General features: G+C 50.1%; 10 protein-coding genes across 10 annotated transcripts; 7 read left to right on the top strand and 3 right to left on the bottom strand.

The window, feature by feature from the left end:
* Positions 1–266: 266 nt before the first annotated feature.
* Positions 267–1,177, top strand: Aud_002489 (uncharacterized protein; the record flags this gene model as incomplete). The annotated part of the gene is made up of 4 exons (XM_043287457.1): positions 267–320; positions 390–442; positions 503–581; positions 656–1,177. 4 exons carry the CDS (start codon positions 267–269, stop codon positions 1,175–1,177), a joined length of 708 nt encoding a protein of 235 aa, XP_043143392.1.
* Positions 1,178–1,481: 304 nt separating this feature from the next.
* Positions 1,482–3,584, top strand: Aud_002488 (uncharacterized protein; the record flags this gene model as incomplete). Its single annotated transcript, XM_043287456.1, has 7 exons — positions 1,482–1,487; positions 1,551–2,220; positions 2,285–2,364; positions 2,433–2,533; positions 2,603–2,677; positions 2,747–3,221; positions 3,294–3,584. 7 exons carry the CDS (start codon positions 1,482–1,484, stop codon positions 3,582–3,584), a joined length of 1,698 nt encoding a protein of 565 aa, XP_043143391.1.
* Positions 3,585–3,665: 81 nt separating this feature from the next.
* Positions 3,666–4,446, bottom strand: Aud_002487 (GNAT family N-acetyltransferase; the record flags this gene model as incomplete). The annotated part of the gene is made up of 2 exons (XM_043287455.1): positions 3,666–3,928; positions 3,996–4,446. 2 exons carry the CDS (start codon positions 4,444–4,446, stop codon positions 3,666–3,668), a joined length of 714 nt encoding a protein of 237 aa, XP_043143390.1.
* Positions 4,447–8,462: 4,016 nt separating this feature from the next.
* Positions 8,463–10,118, top strand: Aud_002486 (putative MFS transporter; the record flags this gene model as incomplete). Its single annotated transcript, XM_043287454.1, has 2 exons — positions 8,463–8,647; positions 8,777–10,118. The coding sequence occupies 2 exons, from the start codon at positions 8,463–8,465 to the stop codon at positions 10,116–10,118; spliced, it is 1,527 nt and encodes a 508-aa protein (XP_043143389.1).
* Positions 10,119–10,894: 776 nt separating this feature from the next.
* Positions 10,895–12,133, bottom strand: Aud_002485 (uncharacterized protein; the record flags this gene model as incomplete). Its single annotated transcript, XM_043287453.1, has 5 exons — positions 10,895–10,966; positions 11,018–11,274; positions 11,326–11,431; positions 11,539–12,054; positions 12,089–12,133. 5 exons carry the CDS (start codon positions 12,131–12,133, stop codon positions 10,895–10,897), a joined length of 996 nt encoding a protein of 331 aa, XP_043143388.1.
* A 923-nt stretch (positions 12,134–13,056) lies between these two features.
* Positions 13,057–13,758, top strand: Aud_002484 (uncharacterized protein; the record flags this gene model as incomplete). The annotated part of the gene is made up of 1 exon (XM_043287452.1): positions 13,057–13,758. The coding sequence occupies one exon, from the start codon at positions 13,057–13,059 to the stop codon at positions 13,756–13,758; it is 702 nt and encodes a 233-aa protein (XP_043143387.1).
* Positions 13,759–14,097: 339 nt separating this feature from the next.
* Positions 14,098–16,192, top strand: Aud_002483 (uncharacterized protein; the record flags this gene model as incomplete). Its single annotated transcript, XM_043287451.1, has 6 exons — positions 14,098–14,191; positions 14,260–14,362; positions 14,548–14,792; positions 14,850–14,930; positions 14,999–15,036; positions 15,347–16,192. 6 exons carry the CDS (start codon positions 14,098–14,100, stop codon positions 16,190–16,192), a joined length of 1,407 nt encoding a protein of 468 aa, XP_043143386.1.
* A 454-nt stretch (positions 16,193–16,646) lies between these two features.
* Aud_002482 (uncharacterized protein) lies at positions 16,647–17,024 on the top strand (the record flags this gene model as incomplete). The annotated part of the gene is made up of 1 exon (XM_043287450.1): positions 16,647–17,024. One exon carries the CDS (start codon positions 16,647–16,649, stop codon positions 17,022–17,024), a length of 378 nt encoding a protein of 125 aa, XP_043143385.1.
* Positions 17,025–18,037: 1,013 nt separating this feature from the next.
* Positions 18,038–20,114, bottom strand: Aud_002481 (fungal specific transcription factor domain-containing protein; the record flags this gene model as incomplete). Its single annotated transcript, XM_043287449.1, has 2 exons — positions 18,038–20,005; positions 20,085–20,114. The coding sequence occupies 2 exons, from the start codon at positions 20,112–20,114 to the stop codon at positions 18,038–18,040; spliced, it is 1,998 nt and encodes a 665-aa protein (XP_043143384.1).
* A 637-nt stretch (positions 20,115–20,751) lies between these two features.
* On the top strand, positions 20,752–21,738 carry Aud_002480 (alpha/beta hydrolase; the record flags this gene model as incomplete). Its single annotated transcript, XM_043287448.1, has 1 exon — positions 20,752–21,738. The coding sequence occupies one exon, from the start codon at positions 20,752–20,754 to the stop codon at positions 21,736–21,738; it is 987 nt and encodes a 328-aa protein (XP_043143383.1).
* Between the last annotated feature and the right edge of the window lie 1,017 nt (positions 21,739–22,755).

Raw genomic sequence — 22,755 nt, 5'->3', positions numbered from 1 at the left:
GAAGGGCTCTTCCTGCTGCCGACCGGAACCGGCGTCACGCAACTAATAATGGGTCACGGCGAATGAAAGAAAGATTTGGAAACTTTCCTGAACCCAGCCAGTTTGTGGGCAGTTGAACGGCTTGTCTCTCTCGCTCTACTTCTTTTTCAGTGGAATCTGCAACTGACGGTTGTTTCATATGTAGCAGCCCGACCACAGAAGATGTCTCTCATTCATGCCATCGTTGAACGCTCTCCAAAATCCATTTGCGGCCATCGTTTCACATGATGGAACCCTCGAAAGTCGAGGGAATCTCAGGTTGCGTGACGGAAATTGCTCCGGTGAGTCAGTACTCCTTGGAATGTTGCAAGTGCCTAGCTGATGCTTGGGATGTTGCCTCTCTCGTTAAGGTCCAGAAAAGTCATGATCGATTTGAGGAAGTTCTTGCCCAATTTAATCCTGCGTAAGTGAATTAGATACTGGACACACTACTCATAAGTAGCCACTGACAGTCAACATGTAGTGAGTTTGGCTTGACAGAAGAAGACTTGGCAGTTGCAAAGGAGAGGGTGGATGAATTGTCTGATTCGCAAGTCAGAGAAGTATGTGAACACGAAATGGCATATCGGCGGCCACAGACTTTGAGTACATTTCTAAAAAATGCTTCCCCGCCCAGACTGTACAGAATGTGCTACAATTTCACGCAAACGATTCCAACTTCCCCTCTGCAATTCTGCGCCGGTTTGCTGAGTTTGCCCGGACTCCAGACGTGGACCAGTCAGACAAGCCGGCGTCTGTCCTGCTGCGCGGGCAGGTTCACTTACTGGTGGCCCTGATCTCGACGAACAGTCCATACCCCGAAGTGCGTGCCATCGTCAGCAACAAGGATGACCCGGAGATGCCCTGCTCGACGATCCGGTCATGGGCCATCGGTCTCTTCTTCGTTGTCGGCGCATCTGCGGTGAATCAGCTGTTCAGCGTTCGTCAGCCACCCGTCGGTGTCGAGGCCGTGACGATCCAGCTGTTGTCGTACCCCTTGGGAAAGGTGGCAGAGCGGATCCTGCCTGATGTGGGATTCACCCTCTACGGCGTGCGCCACAGCCTCAACCCCGGGCGGTTCAGCCAGAAGGAGCATTTGCTGATTACTATCATGGCAAATGTGGGAACGAGTCGGCCGTACTCGAATTACACTAGTTGAGTCAATCCCGTTCCTCTCCATCCGCGCTTCCCCCGTTCAGAGCTTACTTGCGGCTCTCTAGTCTGGAGTCAGGTCCTCCCCCAGTACTACAGTCAGTCCTATGCTTCAAGCTTCAGCTACCAGCTCCTGCTTTCCCTGTCATCGGATTTGATGGGTAGGCTCTGCTCATTCGACTTCATTCGGATCCTTACCTAACATTCCCAAGGATACGGCCTTGCCGGCCTATGCCGCAGGTTCCTCATATATCCGTCTCTCTGCCTATTCCCGCAGTGCCTGACCACGCTCGCGCTCTCTAACTCCCTCCATGGTGGTAAGTACGGACAGCTCAGAAACACCCGAGCCCGTCTAATTTTCATCATAATGATTAGTTGAGAATCCGCCAGCCCTTGGACCGTTCCGGCAGATGTACAACACGTCACGTTTCCGGTTCTTCCTGTATGCGTTCGTGGGAATGTTCTGTTACGCGTGGTTCCCCGGCTACCTGTTCGAAAAATTGAGTATCTTCAACTGGCTGAGTTGGATTTCACCCAGCAACGTGAACCTTGTCGCGATCACTGGTATCCAGACCGGATTGGGCCTCAACCCTCTTCCAACATTCGATTGGAATATGGTCACCACAGCACTTGATCCGCTTGTGGTGCCTTTGGTGGCCACCCTGAATGTATTCGCCGGCGTCGTCATCAGCGGGGTCGTCATCGCAATCTTCTGGTTCAGAAACACATACTGGGCCTCTTACCTGCCCATTAATACGAACAGGCTCTTTAATCGCTGGGGTACGGCATATAATGTCTCGGAAATTCTAGACTCCCACGCGGTCCTCGTCCAGGCCAAATACCAACAGTATTCGACCACCTTTCTGGCGCCGAGCAGCCTGGTCCAGTATACTTTCTACTTCGCGACCTATTCCGCGACGATCTCGTATGCCATCCTTTATCAAGGTCAGGCGATCATGGCCGGATTCCGGAATCTGATCCGTAAAACTGGCCGGAAGACGGCCAGCGTTCACGACGTCCATTCCAGGCTTATGTGCACGTATAGAGAGGGTGAGCATGCCGTATTCTAAAGAGCTAGCGAATAGTCAGGTTGCTAATGTAATATTATGCTCAGTTTCCGAGATATGGTATGCTGCGCTGAATGTGCTTGCGCTCGGCCTTGCTGTCGTCGTGATCACAGCCTGGCCAACATCCGTAAGTTGTTGTCACAATATCTACTTGAATCCAAGTCATAGAGATTGATCTTGTCCTTTGACATGTAGACAAATGTCGGAGTCATCTTTGTGGCATTCAGTGTTGCAGCGGCCTTCCTGGTTCCAGTCGGTCAAATCTACGCCATTACGGGGATTAGTATCAATCTAAAGTAGGACCATCTCTCCGCTGCCTCGTTTCAATGAAGATCATAGGAAATCTGATCCTCGGACGCGCATAGTGTGCTGTCGGAATTTTTAGGGGGTCTATGGACTCCCGGCAATCCGCTTTCAGTCAACTTTTTCAAGCTTTATGGGTATGTACCGAAACTGTGCTGCTTCAGAAGTCAATGCGCTGATGTGGCCGAACCCTTCCTGACTATTAGATATACCACCCTTGCCAATGCGCTGCCATTTATCAGCGATCTCAAACTGGCCCACTATGCTAAAATTCCACCCTGGCATACCTTTTCGGCCCAGATCGTCGCCACGATCGTATCGGCGGTTGTGTGCACCGCCATGCTGAACTATCAGATCAATAAGATTCCAGATATTTGCCAAAGGTTTGATCTAACTCCCCCAGGTATCATTTCTCTAACTCTCATCGTCCATGCCAACAGCACTCAGAAGGATCGCTTTACCTGCCCTGGAGTCAATACCTATTTCAGTGCCTCGGTAGTCTTTGGTAGCATCGGCCCTCGCAGGATGTTTGGTCCCAGAGGTCCATACTCGGCTTTACTCGCTGCCTTCCCGATCGGTCTCGCCCTGCCGGTGATGCTCTACTTTGCACAAAGACGGATATTCTGGTTGCGCAACATCAACCCGGTGATGCTACTGCACGGGGGAACCACTTGGTCTCCAGTATGTACAATCGAGAGGCCCACATGGCTTTTTATTATCCTTCCCTGTCTTTTGACCACCGTGGCTTCACAGTTTAACTTGGCCTACATCTGGCCCGCGGTTCCACTTTCATTGTTGTCCATGGCCTACCTCAAGAGCCGATATTTGGCATTTTGGGCCAAGTACAACTATATCGCATCCGCAGCATTCTCATCGGCAATTGCCATTGCCAGCTTGCTGATATACTTTGCGTTGCAATCTAATGGCATTGAACTGCCCTGGTGGGGCAATTATGCGGATTCAGGATGCGAGAAACACGCATGTCCTCGCCTGAGATTGACAGGGGAAGAGTACTTTGGGCCGCGGGAGGGCGAGTGGGTATAACCTGTAACGGGCCAACTGCTCGATGGGAAAAAGAGCGCGTTCTGGACAGCATAACATAAATAAGAGAGTACATCCCGTATTCTATGCCTCTTCTGGGTTCCGGGAAACATCGTACACCATAAAGTAGGCACCGTATTCGCCCTGTCCGCCATATTTGGTGTCATCCTGTATGACGCGCTCCACCTCCTTGAATCCCAATCGCTCATAGATTCCTCGGCCTGCCTTGAACGCCAGAGTAAAGATAGGAAGCCCGATTTTCTCCGCACGCTGGATTCCACTCTCCACGAGCGCCGTGGCAATCCCCTTGCCTTTATTTTCCGGATGGACCGCTAGATAATCCAATGCTAAGCGAACGTCAGGTTCAGTACTTGGCCTGGGCGGGGCTCTCGGGCCCAAGTGAAGGGTACGGACTGATATACGGCCTCTCGGCCAAGATGCGTTCCATCACCAACTCATTCTTCGCATCAATCTCGCCCATGCCCTCTCTCGGATTCCACCATGCAGATGCCGCCAGTTCCTCGTAGTGTTTCCGCTCCTCCTCGCCGACGTCAGGAACTTGCGCCTCGGCCCACATGGGCCCCCCGTCCGCAGCAGTCACATGGCCCGGTGGCAGGATCCAGCGCGCATACCCGACTACCGCACCGGTGACGGGATCGACGGCCTTCTGGTGGCGAGTATCCTCTCGCGAGCGGAGGAGGTTGCGTGCCTGCCGTTTCGTGGACTGTTCGATAAGGAACTCCAGTGTGATGTCTTTGGGCCACAGGACGATCCACGTCGGGTCCTCCCAAAAGGCGGCCATGTTATTGCGCGCCAGGGCAGCGGCGTCGGCCACCGTACAATATTCGATTTTCCAGCCGATCATGGCTGCGTTAGGACGTCGTCGTAGATAGAGTAATGGCAGGAATCGAATTTACTTGGTGTTAGGTTTCGGAATATATTAGTATATGCCGGGGGTTGTTTGACGGTAAGTCGATCCGCAGGTGGCGGCTGGAGGCCCTTGATATGGTGTTCGCTTGCGGAAGTCTTGGCTTTCGGGGAGAACCATTCTGTGAATCGACTGCTGGTTGTCTGCGGCTTGCGGGCTTTTCTACTTAGAAAGGCAATTTCAAGAAGACCAATAATTTATTTAATCTTATTTTAGATAACTTCAGTTATTCCCTTTCGGATATGTTTGTCTGCAGAGACTGTAAAGTCCGTCTAAGAATCCCAAGGATTAATAATGATTCACTTATTACTCCAGAGGGCTTCTAGATATATATAAGTGGCTTTCTTGAATAAGGTTTTAGTACTCTATCATATATATATAGATATAACCTAATGTACTAATAAGTATTGGTGGTATCTCTTTAAGTTATCAAAGTAGCCAAAAATAACATGGATGAGGTCTAATCCTTCAAGTGTAGTGGTACCACATGATATGATACTGCGAATTTGGACCAGAGTATGATAGAATCAGCCAGTATTGTATCTCACTTAGCAAGTTCGTCAGCCTTTTTTGCAAGATTCAGCAATTTCGCAAGATGGACAGTTATCGTTACAAAGCTTTTCCGCCTGCTCCATCAAGGCTGATATGGCGCCTGCACTGAAAGCATGTCTCATTGTTGTCGCGCAGAAGGCCAGTCTCACTGAAACAAATTCACAAATCGAAAACAAAAGGTTTGCTCAAGACCTAGACTAGAAATTGATCCCCAATGACGGGGCGCAATGTCGGACTTACATCACATTGAAGTTACGTCAAGGGACGGGATAAAACAAGCATTTCTATTGGGTTATGTTCCAGAATCCAGATTGAGCTTCGCTGTACCTGGCGCCCTGATTACTTCACGAATACACTGACACAGACAACAAAGATCTGTTACTATTATCCTTCAAACAGGAACTGAAGAGTCGTCAATAATAGCTCGCTGGTATCGAGGACTTTGAGGAAGATTCGATCTAGATTGTCAGTATACCGCTTTATTGCTTCTCGCCAAGTCATCTCTCTGTCAGTGGACAAAGTGTACCCGCAATGACATATATTTGTGCGCAACTGCTGAGACGTGTGTGCTTTTCAAAGCAATCCAAATGCTGGACTCCCTCACTATTCTGTTACTGTAAAACTGCCCTTATCATGTGAATTAGTTAACTCCTAGGCCTTGGGGTATCCTCTATAGCAGATACGTAATTATTAGCAAGCCTTTTGTATGGTGTCTTCTATAGGAGCCTTATGAGGTCATTGAAGGAAAAGGTAATCATCAAAGTATCAGGCGATAAGAATCATTTAATCTTGTTAAAGTATCTTCCCTACTGTTCAGTTGATGATGATTGAGCGCCCAGCTAGATAATAATCATTCCCTACTGGGATCCGATGTTTTCGTCGCGACTCCACCGGAGATCCTTTAAAATTTCAGGCATAGTGGCTCTCTCGCAAATGTTAAGATTTGGGAAAGCCTCTTCCTTCCGCTGGTTAAATGGCATGCTTGGATCATCAGCTGTTGCCCCCGATAATTCCATCAAGATATAGTCCCATCTATGGTCGCCAACATGTGCTACCAGCTCAGGAGGAACAGGGCCGAAGAATGTTATCAATCGGTCCAAGGTTTCCAGCTCAGGTTTGATTTCCGCTTCCCTTAGTGCTTCGAAGTCAGGATGTAGGGTTTCCATGCCTGTTATACATCGAGGCACTGTTTGAAGGGCTTCTAAATCCTGGCTCTCGAAACTCGAAGAGGAGTAGGCCTCATGACAGCCTCTTGTCGCTTGTACATTGTTCAATCATACACGGAAGCAGAGCCCTCAAGCAAGGCACTGCATGGTTCTCACAGAAATAGAGGATGCGCTGCCATGGTCCGCATCAACTATTTAGCTGCAATATGGCACAGTCGCATCTCGGCCAATAAACTACGTTATGTTGTTGTTGTTGGAAAGTAGGTGCTGTTGGAACGGAATGGGAAACAGGCTTACATAAGCCCACCTGCTTATGACGGAACCACGTCGCATGCATGGCCAATTGACCACAAAACTTCCAGCCGATTCCCTCCTGTATCTAGCATCCTTCTAGTTATCATCGAGAACACACAATCTAATTCGTTTCCCATCAATTTGACTTATGGTCAGACAGTACCTACGTAGTCACTGTAGAAACCAAAGGCGGTCGGGGTGTAGCCTCACAAGGCCGAGCGACAATCTCACCGCCGAGTGGCACCATGTAAGCTCCGAGCGAGGGTCAGCTGTCATTTGGCGGATACTCGGCCGAGATGTTGTGATCTCTTTGGTAAGACTTCCACGGCCTTACGCCGGCTCCTGCGATTGTGGCTGAAAGGAACCGAACTTCGGGCGGAAGCCACGAGGCCATCTCAACCCGATGCAATGAACACCCTTCCGTCGAATGTCCGACTGACAGGTGCTCCAGTAAACAAAACCGCTTCTGCTCCAGAATATTCTGAATATTGATGAGCTACCTATTCCGCCAAGGAGGTCTGATACGAGGTAGCAGGTCCCTTCTGACTCTACTAGCTCCTTTGCTGGGCAATCATCAACTCCACAGGAAAGACATTTCTCTGCATTTTGTCTAGAGGAGGCTGTTCCAAATATTCTCATTGTGTGCCACGCTCTAGCCATCAAAAGACAGTAGGAACCGAAAGCCGCAGCTCTTAAGCTTCGCCGATGATTCATCAGTGCCCGATACATATTGATTAGGTCGATGACGAGGGTCAACCTGCTAGCTCAGGATTGTTGAACGGCTTCACTCACGATAGGCTGGGATGGACGCGACCTTGGCTAGTCGCAATGTTGAATCAGCTAAACGGGGCAAATCTTCGGTGATCGTGGAAAGTCCGAGCCACTGATTGATGGGCCATAGCCAAGAGACCAAGCCATGTGCAGACATCGGAGATGCTGCGAGGCCAGCCAGCCCCAACTCTAAAACTAGTCAATGGGAGTCGCAGGCAAATACCCTTGTTTTGGTACGGCAGAGCTTCCAAAAGCATACTAGATTCGCTGGCGGCAATAGACAAGGCACATGATATAGTTGTTCGATAAGAACTGTTGGCAATTCGACTCATATGCAGAGCTTAGATAAGCTGCAAAACTATCTACCTCGATATTCCGGACTTCTTAGTGATCGACAATAGTCTTGCTGGAAATATGCCAGTTTAAGAGAAGCACAGGGTATCCAGTTCCTCTGCCAACGGCAACCTGTGAAGCACCAGCATTGTACAGGTCTAACAAGCACAAGAGCTCCCAGGACCCAGATCCAACAATGCGAAGTTTAATGCTGTGGCATTACTTGCGCCACCGGACAACCTCCGACTTCAACCAGATCGCTTTGGGCAACATCCAGTATGGGGAAGCAAACGGCATAATCAGCACGGGCCCTGAAACGTGGGGGAACCCACAAAATTCCAGGCTCGTGTGGCAGTATGAAGCAAGCCAGCCAACGGCAAGTGGCTACGGGGGTCAAGATGGAGTGGGGACATTTTAGCCTGTAGTCTAAACCATCTCAGTCGTCTTATTGGGAGTTCTCCGCATTTGTCAGAATTACTTCTGGGTCATCATCACCTAAGCAACCAATCAGTAATTACCCCGCGTTTCCCCAGAAAAGCCACGCTCCAGCAAAATCCCGTGTCCCTCTACTCCAGAGCTCTCTCACTCCGCTGCCCAATCCCGCGCTTTCACAGTCTCTCCGTCCCCGTGGGGGTTCCCCATCAGGTAGGACTGCTTAGCTTGCACGCCTCATGGTGTAATCGTGCAGTACCGCGGCAGTTCGAGCGCGTAGTATATAAAAGATAGCCGATCCCTTTCTTCTTCTGCAAGTTCCACAGCACAGACTCTGTCGCTTCTCTAACTAGTTTTCTTCCCTTTTTTGAGAAAACCCTTTTGTTATCGGCCGGCTCGATCAACATGGGTGAGGAAATCACCAACAAAGACCTTCTGGGGGAGAAGGCTGAGATGAGCCACGAGGAGGTCATCCAGCTGGCTCAGTTGACCGAAGATGAGAAGAGAGTTGAGAAAAAGTTGCGGCGACGTATTGATTCTCTCATTATGCCGCTTGTCATTCTCGTTTATCTCATGAACTATATTGATCGGTAAGAATGCCTTCGTGCGATTGCGTCGAGCTGTTTGCTTGCTCTGTGCCGGTCACCGGTCGCATAGTTTTTTCTTCAACCTTTCTCCATTGTAACACGGTTGTGCCACCAGAACTGATCTCTTTGAAGGAACAATTACCCGGCTGCTCGTCTACAAGGTCTCGAACGCGATCTGAAGCTCAGCGATGCCGACTATCAAACCGGTCTTTCCATTCTGTTCGTCGGATACATTCTTATGCAAGTGCCGTCCAACCTCATCTTGAACTATATGGGGCGGCCATCGCTATATCTGGGATTTTTCACCGCCGCATGGGGCCTGGTCTCGCTGCTGACGAGCCAAGTCAAGAGCTTCGGTGGAATCGTCGCCTGCCGGTTCATCCTGGGTCTGGTCGAGGCTCCATTCTTCGCTGGTGTGCTCTTCTACCTCTCCAAGTGGTACACCAAGAAGGAGCTGGCTTTGCGCATGAGTATCTTCTACTCCGGCTCCCTCCTCAGCGGAGCATTTGGAAATCTCATCGCGGCCGGTATCCTAAAGGGACTCGATGGGAAACGCGGCCTCGCAGCCTGGAAATGGCTGTACATTATTGAGGGCTCCATCACCATAGCCGTCGGCCTTGCGGTCATGGTATTCCTGCCCGACTTCCCCTCCACCTGGAAGCTCCTCTCCGAAGAGGAACGCCACGTCGCCAACCGCCGCCTGGCCATCGAAGCCGCCGATGCTGACGTGGATGAAGCCGGCAAGATGAGCCAGGTCAAGGGTCTCAAGCTCGCCTTCAGCGACATCAAGACCTACGTTCTCGCCATCGCCTACATGTCCATCACCGGCGCCAGCGGCTTCCAGAACTTCTTCCCCACCCTCACATCAACACTCGGCTACAACCACTTCATCTCCCTCCTGCTCGTCGCACCGCCCTACATCTTCGTCGTCTTCTACAGCCTGGTGCACTCGCACCTCTCCGACCGCTTCGGCAAACGCTTCTGGTTCTTCTTCTACCCCATCCCCGTCACCATCATCGGCTTCATCATCTTCATGACAACCGACAGCTTCGGACCAAAGTACTTCTCCTTCTTCCTGATGAACATCATCTTCGCCCAGAATGGCACCATCTACGCCTGGATCGGAAACGCCATCCCCCGTCCCCCGGCTAAGCGCGCCGCCGCCTATGCCTTCATCAACTCCATCGGCAACTCCGCCAGTATCTGGACCCCCTTCACCTACCGCAAGCAGGACGCCCCGCACTACCGTCCCGCGCTGGGAGTGTGTATCGGGCTGCAGACCCTCGGTGGCGTCATGGCCATTATCATGTACTTCCATCTGAACTCCTTGAACAAGCGCCTGGAGCGGCTGGAGGATAGCGAGGTGACGCTCACGGATAAAGAGATGCGGCGGTTGGAGCGCACGGCGGAGATCGAAGGGATCGACATTGCGGCTGCGCGTCGGCTGCAGGAAGGATTCAGATATATCTTGTAATCTTGCTAAGCTGCGGCTCCGCCGTATGGATTCAGGGGCATTGGACCATGACCTGGAGGAAGAGACATCTGTCTTACATGAATCAATCAACTTTTGCTTTTGCATAAACACTGTCCACTTAACTGTGTACACAGTACCTAGCTGGTGATACCAACAGAAATGTTTATCAACTTCTCCGGCTGTTTCGCTCTCAGTTCTAGTATCCGCGTATAGGATTAGGTTGACGGGGGAGATTCCTTATTTCAGACTGGCCCTGGAAGGTTACTGGCTGTTATTGGTTTAACCCCATTTCAATGTGGGTCAACTCTATACGCGTATATGCACTGCCGATCTATCGAAGATTAAAAAGCTAAAAAAAAGGTTCTTTTTCAACTCGACACAGTAAAATCTGTGCTTTATAAAGGTGTTCTGATTGATCTTTTATCGGAGCAAGCTGAGATAGGGCTAGTAATCCTCTTGGACGAATAGGCAACGAGGTACGAGCAAGCGGAACCAATTCGAGATGATTGAGTTGATTGATTGAAGAAAAGAACGAATATGATGGGGCAGGTTGAAATACCCCATAGATGGTCAAGGTACACGGTGTTACGACATCCGTAATGCCAAAGATACCAAATTACTATACAAAACACAGATGAAAGTGGGTCACTCAGTATAACCCCTGTCTAGGCGGTAAGTTACCGCTCCATGTCTCGACACAATCTAAATCCAACTGGTGACGCAAAATAAATCCAACGGGTGAGGTAGTAATATACCGGTCAACCGATTGCTTGAGCCTAAAGGACTCCAGACCAGTCTTCCTCCTTGATATACTCCTCGACAGTATAGACCGGGACTGGCACGCCAAGCTATATTGAATGTAAGAAAGGGTTCAGGACAGATGTAGCGAAAAGACCTACTTCTTTCGGGTGGACAACACTTGGATCACCACCATCATAGCCGAAGTCTCCGATATAACCGAACATATCGGCCAGTTCCTCGCCTATGCCACCAGGGACCGCATTTTCAAGTACAGTGCGGTCAAGACGTTGGAAGCGACACGTCACGCCATGAATCTTACCCCACAAGGCAGCGAACTCATTCCAGCTCAACATGCTAGAATAGCCAAGGAGGTTTTTGCCCGGCTCAACCTGCAATAGAGCGTTGACGAAGTTGCCTAGAGCGATATCAGCCAGTGGAGCATAAAAATGCATATAGTGGGACTAACCGGTGTCGTGGCGCGCCTCGACCATGGGAACCGGGGCATCGCCATCTGTGGGAAGGCTCAGCAGGAAGGTACCGTCGGATTGCTTATACGATGTCAGCTTTTGCCCCTATTTAGGCAGAAGATACTGCGTTAGAAATATCTCCAGAGATCCAGACTCGCCTTGACTGGCCCACCCAATGGCATAACTTTCCAGTTAGTCATATAGAGCCCTACTTGCAGGAATGATGTCTTCTTTGCCAGTACCGGATAGGAGGCCTTCAAGTATTCAACGACTTCCCACTTCCCGTCGAAGTGAAGATTGTGGGTATACTTTCCCTTGCTCCATTTGTTCGTGGCGGAGAGCGTTGAGAACACGAATCGATCCAAGGTGTCCACGGTTGCATTTGCGGCGTCTACAATATTCCGACCTTGCTGCACCTCAACCTCGTGAGCGACCACGTTCGCTGGGCGGCCTGTGGCCTGAGCGCGCTCCTGGACTTCGGGGCTGGCCACGGCGGTCCAGAAGTCAGTAACGCCAAAGATGACTGTTGATCCTGCAAAGGCCGTCTTCAGGGAGGCGGCATCATTCATGTCGGCTGTGACGAGTTCGACACCCTTGTCTGCCCAAGCTCGGCTTGCGGGCTTGCTTGGGTCGCGCGTAAGGCCACGAACATGCCACTCTGGCTTGCCAACAAACACTTCGGCAACGGAGGCACCCTTGCGTCTGGTAAGAAAATATGCTTCTGAGGCCTATGACCTTAAAGTAAAGTTAGGTTTGACTTACCTGCTTGCCCGTAACTCCCACGATAGTAATAATCTTTTTAGCCATATTGACAGCACGTTGAATGGCCTGCTGTATCAAAGTTTGATAGTTATAATATGATGACTGACTTAGATCTGTCTGAATCCATGTAGGGAGGGAGCAAGACATTAAATAGTCATCGCCATCTTCAAATGGTGATGTAATCAATTTGCCCTCCCAAGGACGTATAGACGGATCAGTCAGCCTCTCTACAAATTTGTCAGTCTTCTCTACAAATTTGTCAGTCTTCTCTACAAGATAACTGGGTTGGTAAATCTGAGTAATCAATTATGCTACGTGTAGGAGCGGAATAGAAGTGTATCCGTCGGAAAGTTGAGTAATCGTCTATTCTTTAGTAGATCTTAGTAGATCTAATGGAGATCATTCGGGGGAAGCAATGAAAGCGCGCTCTCTGAACCCGCCGACACTAATAGAAGATTATGAAGAGCAACAAATATTAAACTCTGCGGATCCGCCACAGCTTCTGGCGTAAAGCTTATACTGTACCCCTCGGGTGATTTTGTTAGTATGTTTTTTATTCACACGCTTTACAGGGATCATGTAATTGGTGTATTGGTTTCTGGCCAATAACTTGCTCCTGATCTTCGGAATAGTTAAGAATTCTACCTATCAGAGCAGGCAGTCATTTATAAAAAACCTCGTTAACTATTATGGGATAGCTGCGAGTCCCACTGTACTAACAAAATCACCGGGGTCAACCGGAGTAGTTCCACGCCACCGTCACTAACATCTTGTCAAGGGTGGAAATTGGTATATGCTACCACATAGTAAAATGTTCGGAGCACGTAATGTGTATACACAAAATATGACATCCGACTACTCTATGCGGTGTAATCCTGCCGAGGGCAATCGCTAACTGATGTGCAAACCTTAATCAGCGGGTTTTGGGGAGGGTCCGGTTACCGAGTGTAAACTATTCATACGGCTTGATGGTTCTCCCGGGTCGGAGGGTTGAGTTCTCCCGGGTCGGAGGGTCGAGTAATCATGCATTCTTTAACGGAATTCCCAGCCGACCGGGCCGAACCGCCTACTCCGGCACCGTCGTGAACACCGTCTACAGCACTGTTGACGCCCTTGGCGCCATAGAGACGTCGACATTCTCGCGTATCGTCGTCTCCCAAACCGCGACCACTGTTACCGGCACCCAACCCGCCACAGCTACCACAGCGACCAACTGCCCCCTCCAAACACAAGTCTCCTGCTTCATGATCACTGCCAGTGGACCCGAGCACGTCAATGGCAAACAGCTCTTCCTGTCCAACAACAGCTCTTCCCCCGTCTGGGGTGGTTGGGGTGCTGGCTACGAGATCGGTGTCTTCTACCTGACCTGCGCAGGCGATCTCGTCGCGTTGCCCTCTATGAACGTGCTCGCCCCCGTGCGGGATAAGTGGGTCGAATTTGACAGCTTCTCTTCCGCAACTTCCAAGCAAAGTTGTTCAAAGGATACTTCCTCTGGTATTGTCAGCTGTGGAAGTGGTTGGTATGCCACCTCGCCTGTGGCACTGCGCTACACAGATTTCCGCGCGTACAGTGGAGACTGGCAACCTGTTTGGAATGACGGGACGAGTGAAGATACACTGACGCCGGTCGTGCTGACTTACGAGACTGTGGATTGTCCTTGCCAATATTAGGCGACGAGGTTTTGTTCCTCTTCTACCATTCTTTTTATATATTCACTTTTCTCCTGATTTAGTTGAAACCTGTATAAGTCTATTTGCCCTTTTTATTCTGCCCACAAGAAGTGCAGCCGCACCCGCTCGGCCTGCGGCATGAAGTGTTCAATTAGAGATGCCCCTAAGGATAAATACACGCCATAGTCAGATTCTTTAAGATTATCAAAATCCGAAGTCCCGCAGTGCAACTTGCGTGCCTTCCATCCAGAACAATTGGCACGGACAGTGTCTCAGTACGTATGAACCTTGACTTGCAGGCTAGGGGGTTTTTCTTTTGCTGATAGGGAGACAGAACTGATGGGTCAGTTCCAGTCGAACTGGAAGAAGCTCGGTCCTGATCCGCCGTCCGACGACGAACGCGAGGACTATTGGGTTAAGTGGAACGCAGACCGTACGGTTTTCCCTGCCTCCATCTCATCTTTCTGCTCTCGCTGATCATACTGACTATCGCATTACTAGGCTGGACCTCCCTAGGCGAGTACGGACCACAAGGCTCGAAGTACTCCCAGAAGCTCATGGAATATCCCAATACACAGCCACTTCCCGATGGTGTGTCGGTCCGGTACGTATCTTGGGAGCAGGTGCCGTGTTTGCAAGAAAGATGGACTCATGATTTCCACATGATAATGACAAATTGTCTTGGGTTTACAAACGCGACTATCGTGTGTCGTGGGTTCACCAGGACCCGACCACTATCACGGGAAGTACCTGGTGGGACGCCACGGGCTAGACGCTGAAGAACGGCAGCCGTGGACCCTCGGGAATGGATGCGATTCTTTGTGCAGTGAATATCTTTGGCCAGGATGACACATACAAGCTTCCCGAAGGCCGGAAAGGAACTTATAACGCCTACTGCCGGAAGGACTCGAATGAGATCAAATACTGGTCTGTGGGCTACAGCATGGGTACCTGCTTGGTTACGTTCGCCGACGGGAGCACTAACACCAACACCAAGAGAGAAACAAATAGCTTTGCTGGATGGGAGATTGAGAGTAGGTCATTTGCTCAGTCTGACTCTTTGGGCCATCAGCGACTGACTGCGTTGGCAGGTGTGGAAATGGTGGACGAGATTGCCGGAGATCTAGAGGAAGATCTCGAACGAGCGGAAAAGACGGCCAGGCTGAATCGGAGTACTTAGTGGTCTGAGTGATATCCAGCCCTGATAGTCTTGCGTTTCTGAGAGGTTTAAACGTTATAGGGCTCGTTGCCGCACGCTATGACCCTTCTCAGATAACAGTCTGTGTACCTAGGCAAAGTTACGAAATGTCGTATTATTGGATATTGACCAGTAGACTGGGGGGAAGTGTGCTCAAGTGACTAGTCGCCAACATATCATATCACAACTTCTGTAAGGTGGGGAGCTGACCGTGCAAATCAATTCAGATCCCACCCCACTTCGAAGATTACTTTGTCTGCCCCTCACCATGTCAAACGACGACGATCTAGGATATTTGCCAAAATGGGGCGAGCTGCCCATCGAGCAATACATGATCGCACGTTTCTCCCATAGCATAGGCTCCTAAGGAAGACCGCTAATATTCTGCAGAGACACTGGGACTTCGCCGCCGCAGAGTCCCCTGACCAACAACGCCTCCGCCTAATTCGGCAATTTATCGATGTGGATGAGATCCCCCGCGAATGGGATCCGGTCAACTACGGCGCACCGCCGCCCCGTATGCCCACCGTGGAAGAAATTGACCTGATCCTCCGTCCCTGGCGGTCGGACGAGCTACGCAAGAAAGCATGGCAGATGTTAGAGTCTGGCGCCCTTGCCCCGATCTTTCTCCGCACGCACTACGACCCGAAGGACGACGAGACGATGGAGGAGTGGATCAGTGCATCAGAGGAGTTCGAGAACCAAGCCTGGTGGGCGTGTCTGAATGATGCCACTCTTTTCAACTTTGGCTCGGATTGGCAGCGCGTCTACGAAATCATGCCCGAGGTTGCGGGTCCGTTGAATGGTGCCAGGTACAAGCGATCTCCGGCATCGGAACTCGTGGACATGCCACGAGCACGGTTCAAGACCTGGCTGGCCAAGGCAAAGCAGAATGAGCCTGAACGCTGGCGAGAGGACCCGCATGCCTTTATCGAAGTAGAGGTGGCCAGCCTCCTCCGCACAGTCGCAGCAGCCAACTTTCTAGTGGCAGATCAAACGGCCTTCGAGACCGGCCACCTGCGTCTGATGTATGTGGATTGGAAGCGGAATGTCATTCGGGAGACTCGCATCTGTGTAGACGGACAGACGATCACGGATGTGATCATGGACTGGGACCAGTTGGGTCTGGCTCCTGAATTTTGGGAGGAAGGCACTATCGGGGACAGGTACCGCGTCACTGGGGATTTGGGAAGGGAATTGTATCAATTGAGCGAGGCAGACATGAGGGATCCTTAAGCTACGTGTGACTCTCTCCTGCTGGCATGGCTTTTACCAAGCCACATTTCCCTTAATGAAAAGTATGCCCGGTGATGGAGTTGCTGACAACGGACAGCGCTTGGCTCATGCCCACCGCGAAATAGAACTTTACACTCCAAATATCCTACTTTCTCCCAAATGCGTGTGAGCGTTCTTCTCCCGCAGTTCTTCCTTCCTCCGTCCGCTATTAAGCTAGGACGTTTCGTCACCAATATTGATGAGCCTCACCGAGATTACCTCGATCCGAGACAAGGGAAGGGTTTCAACATCATCGAAAAAGTTGCAACCCAGTACGACAGCGCCGACTCCCTTGGTGCCCAACGTAACTTTGGTTCTGACCTTACCGCCTTCCTCTCCTCATCCGTGTCAAGCCATGCGAATGCATCGATTCATATCACCACCAAGCAAGTGAAGACCTACTATTTGGACAACAATGGGCAGTGGTTCCGGGAAAATCGTGAAATCGGAAGATGTCCGGAAGTGGATTGAGCGTACTATCGATGAGGGAGAGGATATATACGTTGTGGTTGGCTACCATACTGTCTTGGATGCTCGTATCGCCGAGCAATCGCGAGAACAGAAAGTTGTGGATGGCAGTCTAGCTATGCCAATCTCGAGTGCGCTTTTGGCATCAGGAGTTGTTGTGCCATTTGGTGAACTAGCCGATCCCAGACTGGCCGGGTCTAGTGGGCGTGCGGAAGACTTGCAACGGCAATTTGTGGCCCAAGGCGAGCAAATCATCGCGGTGCAGTATCGCAAAATCAGATTTCGGTTCCTGTCAAGCAAAAGCGTTGACAGCGATGCCTTCTAAAGTCTTTGGCTTAAAGTTTGGAGGGAGCCATCCAAGACTGCGAAAATGTTCCAGCCTGGCTCGAGTTTCCTCGCAAAGAATGGGATCGGTCCAGTATTGGTGCTCATCGGTTGGAGCCGGATGTACAGGCGTAGGTGCCATGGAGGAGATCAGATACAAAGACCAGGGTGGAATTTTGCGTTGTGGAAAACGATAACGTCGAAGTCGGCGTGAGGCGTGGGCAACGAGGATGAGAGAACGGGACGTGCAAGGACACCGGAAGGGAGGGAAGGCGAAGCATCTTATAGGCGCTCACTAGGGGACGTATATTTAGCTGAAGGGGAGCCATTTTCGGCGTCGTTTTGGTCGCCAGTGGAAACGAGGGGAACAACTGTGCAAGTCGAGCGTCAACATCAGGACCGGAGGATGACTAACAGTGCTGGGTGGGTGCAGAATAGTGGTGTTACGGGGCAGTGGGCGGTCAAGGGGCGGCTGGACAGCCAAAGTTACGGGTGGAAAGGAAGCCGTTTCTGGCGTCAGAAGTGGTCATTTTCGGCGTCAATCCCACAGGTCCTCATATTCTATATATCTTGTAATATAGGGAGCTGTGAATTACTATATGTGGTTAGTTTTGCCGTTGCCGGCTTAGCTCCCTAATACACTGTTTTGTCACCTCTTCCTCCATAGCCTTGACATAAAAGACCCGACCTCGCTCTTTCGACCACTTTTCTCCTTCTTCTCCTCCCTTCAACTCAATGGATGGGTGTTGAAGGTTATCCCATCAGCATAGACGGGTTGAGGCGCGAGATAAGAGTAGAGCATAGATCCAATTAAGAGAGCGGCAGCAGCTAGAGATTAAGCGATTGCCTAAATCAATGAAGAAGGATAAGACCAGAATGGTTATAACCCGCACACCTAAAGAATGTACCAAATCGCCAAGATCAGAATGACGGGAATAGAAAACAATGCTAATGGACTAGACAAGAAAACACTGCAAACAGTCGTTTGGCCTTGCGGTCAGCAGAGTCCCCCTCTTAATATGAAAGGTTGAATTCATTCATTAAACTCCAGAAGCTTGTATCCGCGAATGTTCCTTCAAAGTCCCACCCATCTGTAAGATCCGCAGTAAGAGGGTTGAACGGAAGATTTTTCGGTGCTTCAGGTCTCGTGGTTTGTGAGATAGATAGATGGTCATAAAATAGGTCATGGACGGGGTTGGGTGGTGAAACGTTGTTGAAAGACAACTCTGACGGCATTCCCATAAGGTCATCGGCATGGCCATTGAGAGAAGCCAAGTCTGTGTTGCTGAATTGGTCTCTGGAGCTTCCTGCGGTCCCAGAGGTACTGAGGCGGTGTTGAAGCTGGCGATAGAGGTTCCAGGCCACTGCATGGGCTGATCTAGCCATGGGATTGAACTGGCCGATGGCTTCTAACCTTTTCACGCCCCTTTCAAGGACCTGAATACATTCTGCTAACTGTTCTAAACCCTGGTTGAAAAAGGCAATGCAAATGGCAGCAATGAGAACAATTGCATCAAATGAAGCATAGACAGGGTTGAATATCTTGCATGACTGTAGCTCCGGGCGCTGAAACAATCGTTCTTGGGCACGGAGAATGGCAATTCCAGCTTTGAGAGCCTCTGTGCGACTGTTGGCTGTTGTAAATATGTAAGGCCGATGGAGGGTGAGAAACACGAGGTGAATGAGCGAAGACAATCCTTCGCGTGCGAGAGGTAGCCAGTGACAACCAGGCATTTGATCAAACGTTGTATCCGGGTCCTCTAAATGGCACCAAGATGGCAGAAGCTCCAGATTCTTCTTCAATGCAGTATGAATACTTTCAACCACGGGGTAGTCTTGAGCCCTAGCCCCATTTTGCCCTAGACGATGAATCTGCGGGAAATATCGATAAGCCACATTATAGCCGGCGAGGATGACATCGAATGCCCGAGGGGGCTCAATTTCCTTTTGCCAATGTGAGAATAATTCTCGTCGTTTCTCATCGTTCGTCACGGTGCGGGTGAAATTGTCCAGGTCAAGACTAGTGACAATTGGTCGGCCGAGAACGACGGCCATATGAATGTCCCAGATGTGCAAAACTACCCAAATCTTGTGCCCAATGTAAGACTCCCGGGCATTGATTGCGCCATTTTCCGATAAATCCGACGACTGGTCGGACATAAGTCGTCCAGTGTGGAGACCGATTTCTTGCGCATCGCGGATTGTTGCACCGAGCGTATGCCAAGCTTCAATCACTTTGCCACTGCTTTTCAAGAATGAGGCACGTAGTAAGCCTGCTTGCACCGTACCTATTGTGATGCCTCTTTTACCCAAAAGCGTTAGGATTTCGGCACCCACGTCGCTGAATTCCACACCGAGATCGTAGAATGTCATTTCAGCCATGGTCAACAAGATCTTAATTCTCTCATCTTGAGGAGGATGAAACAATAGAGCCTGGGCAAGGACTTGAAAGAGCAGAGCGGGAAACACACGCATTTCGGGGGCCAACTTTTCACACCCCGCTTGAAGAGCGGAATACGACACTTTGCCCCATGCTTCCAGCTGTTCTCGGAAATGCTCCTCGTCAATTAGATCGTACTGCCAGTTGACGCCATAGAAGAATGTCTGGATAAGAACCTCGATGCACGGTTGTGAAGGCAAATGGCGGACTAGTTCTTTAAATTTTCTGTCGGCGTCGCTTTGGAAGATTCCCCGTGAAGGGTTATAATGTGTACCAGATGAGCCAGTTGACGTGTGCTTGTGATCTGTATGTTGCTCCGTGACCCTCAATAAGGCCAGGGTATGGTGACTGCTCTGACTGGAGTATCCAAAGTTGGAAATTTCGCTCTGGTCCTTGCTGGCCCATTCGGACGCCAGGCTAGTTTGTGGGGTCGGGAGCACCGTGTTGGTGCTGCTGCTGCTCGCCGAAGGACCACGGTCGATAGGATGAGCGCATGGCGACTGATGGTACTTATCCCGCTCGTAATTATAATGGCAGAGTTCCTACTTCCCTGGATCAGCCTACAATCCAAAGTAGACACATCAAGTATCGGTACCTGATATCCCCGTTTGATACAATTACAACACGGACATTGGCGGTTGCACTGACCATTGTGTTAGATGACAACTACAAATGGACACCAAGCACGAGTCTTACTTTCTGCTTTCGCCTGTGGCATTCAGTGCAAGATATAACAGCCCTTCTTCTCTTTTGAGGCCTGATTTGCCCTCCAACCATTCCAGCAGTAGCTAAGTCTTGTTAATTTTGACTCAATAAAAAGGTCTAAAGGTGGATGTCATGGAGACGTGTGTTCGAGAACGTAATCGTCTGCCGAAGCTCTTCACTTTTTGCCGTTTGCAGCTTTTGCAGCGCCGCGCCCTTGTAATTGGGCGATGGCCAGCAGATTAGAGTTCTCGCAAGCGCTCTGTCATTGGTCCATCGGCGATAAGAACTTGGCACGACCCACCTATATCGGCGATAGCTTAAATGCTTTCCTCGAAAGCGGAGACCACGAGCAGGAAATGTAATATGACTGGGGATATGCCGCACTTGTGTGTTAGTAGAATACGTCAGAGATGAAGTCCTTTGCTTGTAAACCCGAAAGATCGCCGATGCGCTGTGTGCATTATATACCCAAAAAACACTATATAACCCCTGCACATGAAGTCGTTTGAGCAGGATCTCGGAATCTAAACCACTCCTCTTCTACTAAATCTCTCTTGATACACTTTTGTCCCATCCTTCCAAGATGCCTTTCCATGGCCAATACACCACCGAGAAGGTCCAGTATCCTTCACATGGTGAGACGATTGGTGGAATCCTCTACCGTCCTACCAATGTCAAGAACCCACCAGGTGTTGTTGTCACCGGCCCGTACTCCTTCATGAAAGAGCAAGCACCTCTTCAGTATGCAACTCGCCTTGCAGATGAAGGCTACGCAGCTTTGATATTCGACCCTCGCACCGTCGGAGAAAGCACAGGCCAACCCAGAAGATTGGAAAACCCCAAAATGAAAAACGAGGATATAGTTGCAGGACTTAACTACCTCTCTGCACGTGGCGATATCGATGTGTCTCGGCTCTTCCTAGTCGGAATCTGCCAGGGCGGCCCCGAGTCCCTGGATGTGGCATCTTATGATACCCGGGTTGCAGGTGTGGCCTCAGTCTCGGGATACTACCGCGACCGCGAAACCGACATCTACATGATTTGTGCTGGGTGTGTTGCCTGGGAGCCTGGCATGGATATCGGAGAGTTGAAGATGCCCACTGCCGAACAGGGAGAAGCCCTATATCATGCGCGTCTTGAGCGAGCCAAACAGGCTCGTGAACTGTATGAAAAGACCGGGGAAGTGGTGTACCAACCGTTGGTTGATCCGAAGGCTGCTGATCCCAATACCGGTTCCTTGGCTGGTCTTCCCGGTCCGGTTGTTTGGTCCTGGTATGGCCCTTGGACATTGAAAGGATTCGAAAACCGATATGCGGTGATGAGCGATCTGGACCACTTTGACTATACCACAGTCCCGGGCGTGGCGAAGCTGCAAAAGCCCGCGCTGTTGATCCACGGTGACAACTGCATGAATGCAGCGGCTGCTAAGCGTCACTACGAGTCCATTCCCACGGATCAGAAAAAGTTGATCTGGGACAACGAGGTTTCCCACTTTCAGCACTACGACCAGCCGGACTGTGTTGATCGCAATGTGGGAAACATTGCCGCATGGTTTGCTGGTATTAAATAGGGACGCTACTTTCGTGTACATCTTGACATAAGATGGAAAGTCCTTCAGAAGGTCGCTGAGCGGACAGAGAATGCATTAGATTTTGATCTAATGAGGAGACACGCTCGTAGATATCGTACGAACTTATTCTTTCCAAACTTGGTACAGGCTGCCTAGTATCATAGCTCTGAACTATTACATACAAACGCAAAGAGCAACCAATGAGACAGTGTTTTGAATGTGTTTTGAGTATCCATTTCTGTCAATAATACGCCTTCTGTTCATTTGTCCTCTGTCCACTGACAGAGAGATGACTTGGCGAGAAGCAATAAAGCGGTATAATGACAAACTAGGTTGAATATTTCTCAAAGTCCTCGATGTGGCACAGCTGTTGATGACTTTGAGTCCCTATTCGGCGATGGACAGCGACGCAATGCCTGTCTCGGTTCTGCATGGATCTGTCCCATGCACCATGCTCCCAGCTACGTTCATAATATGCTGGTCAGTGGATGACATGTACTTGCCCAGTGCAAGATCAAGCGATGGATGAGGTGGCACACCAACTCAATAATCAGCGATGTAAGACGAACAAGGAAGCAATATATGGATAGATGCGAAGTGGGGGGTGGCTCAAACCATGAAACATAATTAAGAGAGCGTGTTGTTCGCGATAGAAGTTCTTCACGCAGGACTACGACCTTGTGTGTACAAAATCCATCGCTTGGCTGTCATAGTGTATGTGTCTAGAGATTTGTTTGAACACAATTAGCGAGGACATTGATTAATGTAAAGCTTGGGTGACGAGAACCTACTGTATATAGAGCGGACAATAAATGTTCTAGGATATCCAGGGTCTGGTAGGTGAGATTCGTCTCAGTGTGGATGCTGCTGTTCTGCATATTATATAGGTCCATCTTACAAGCTGAGAGCCACAGTTGCCGTTATATGAAGGGTTATAGTTGGCATCTGCCACACGCATCGCCACCGACAATGTACCTCAGCCCGGTATTACTATAAGTGTATAACGAGGAATATATA

This window comes from Aspergillus udagawae, assembly GCF_001078395.1.
Source record: "Aspergillus udagawae IFM 46973 DNA, scaffold_2, whole genome shotgun sequence".
Lineage (NCBI taxonomy): Eukaryota > Fungi > Ascomycota > Eurotiomycetes > Eurotiales > Aspergillaceae > Aspergillus > Aspergillus udagawae.
This window is presented reverse-complemented; position numbering and strand designations above follow the sequence as displayed.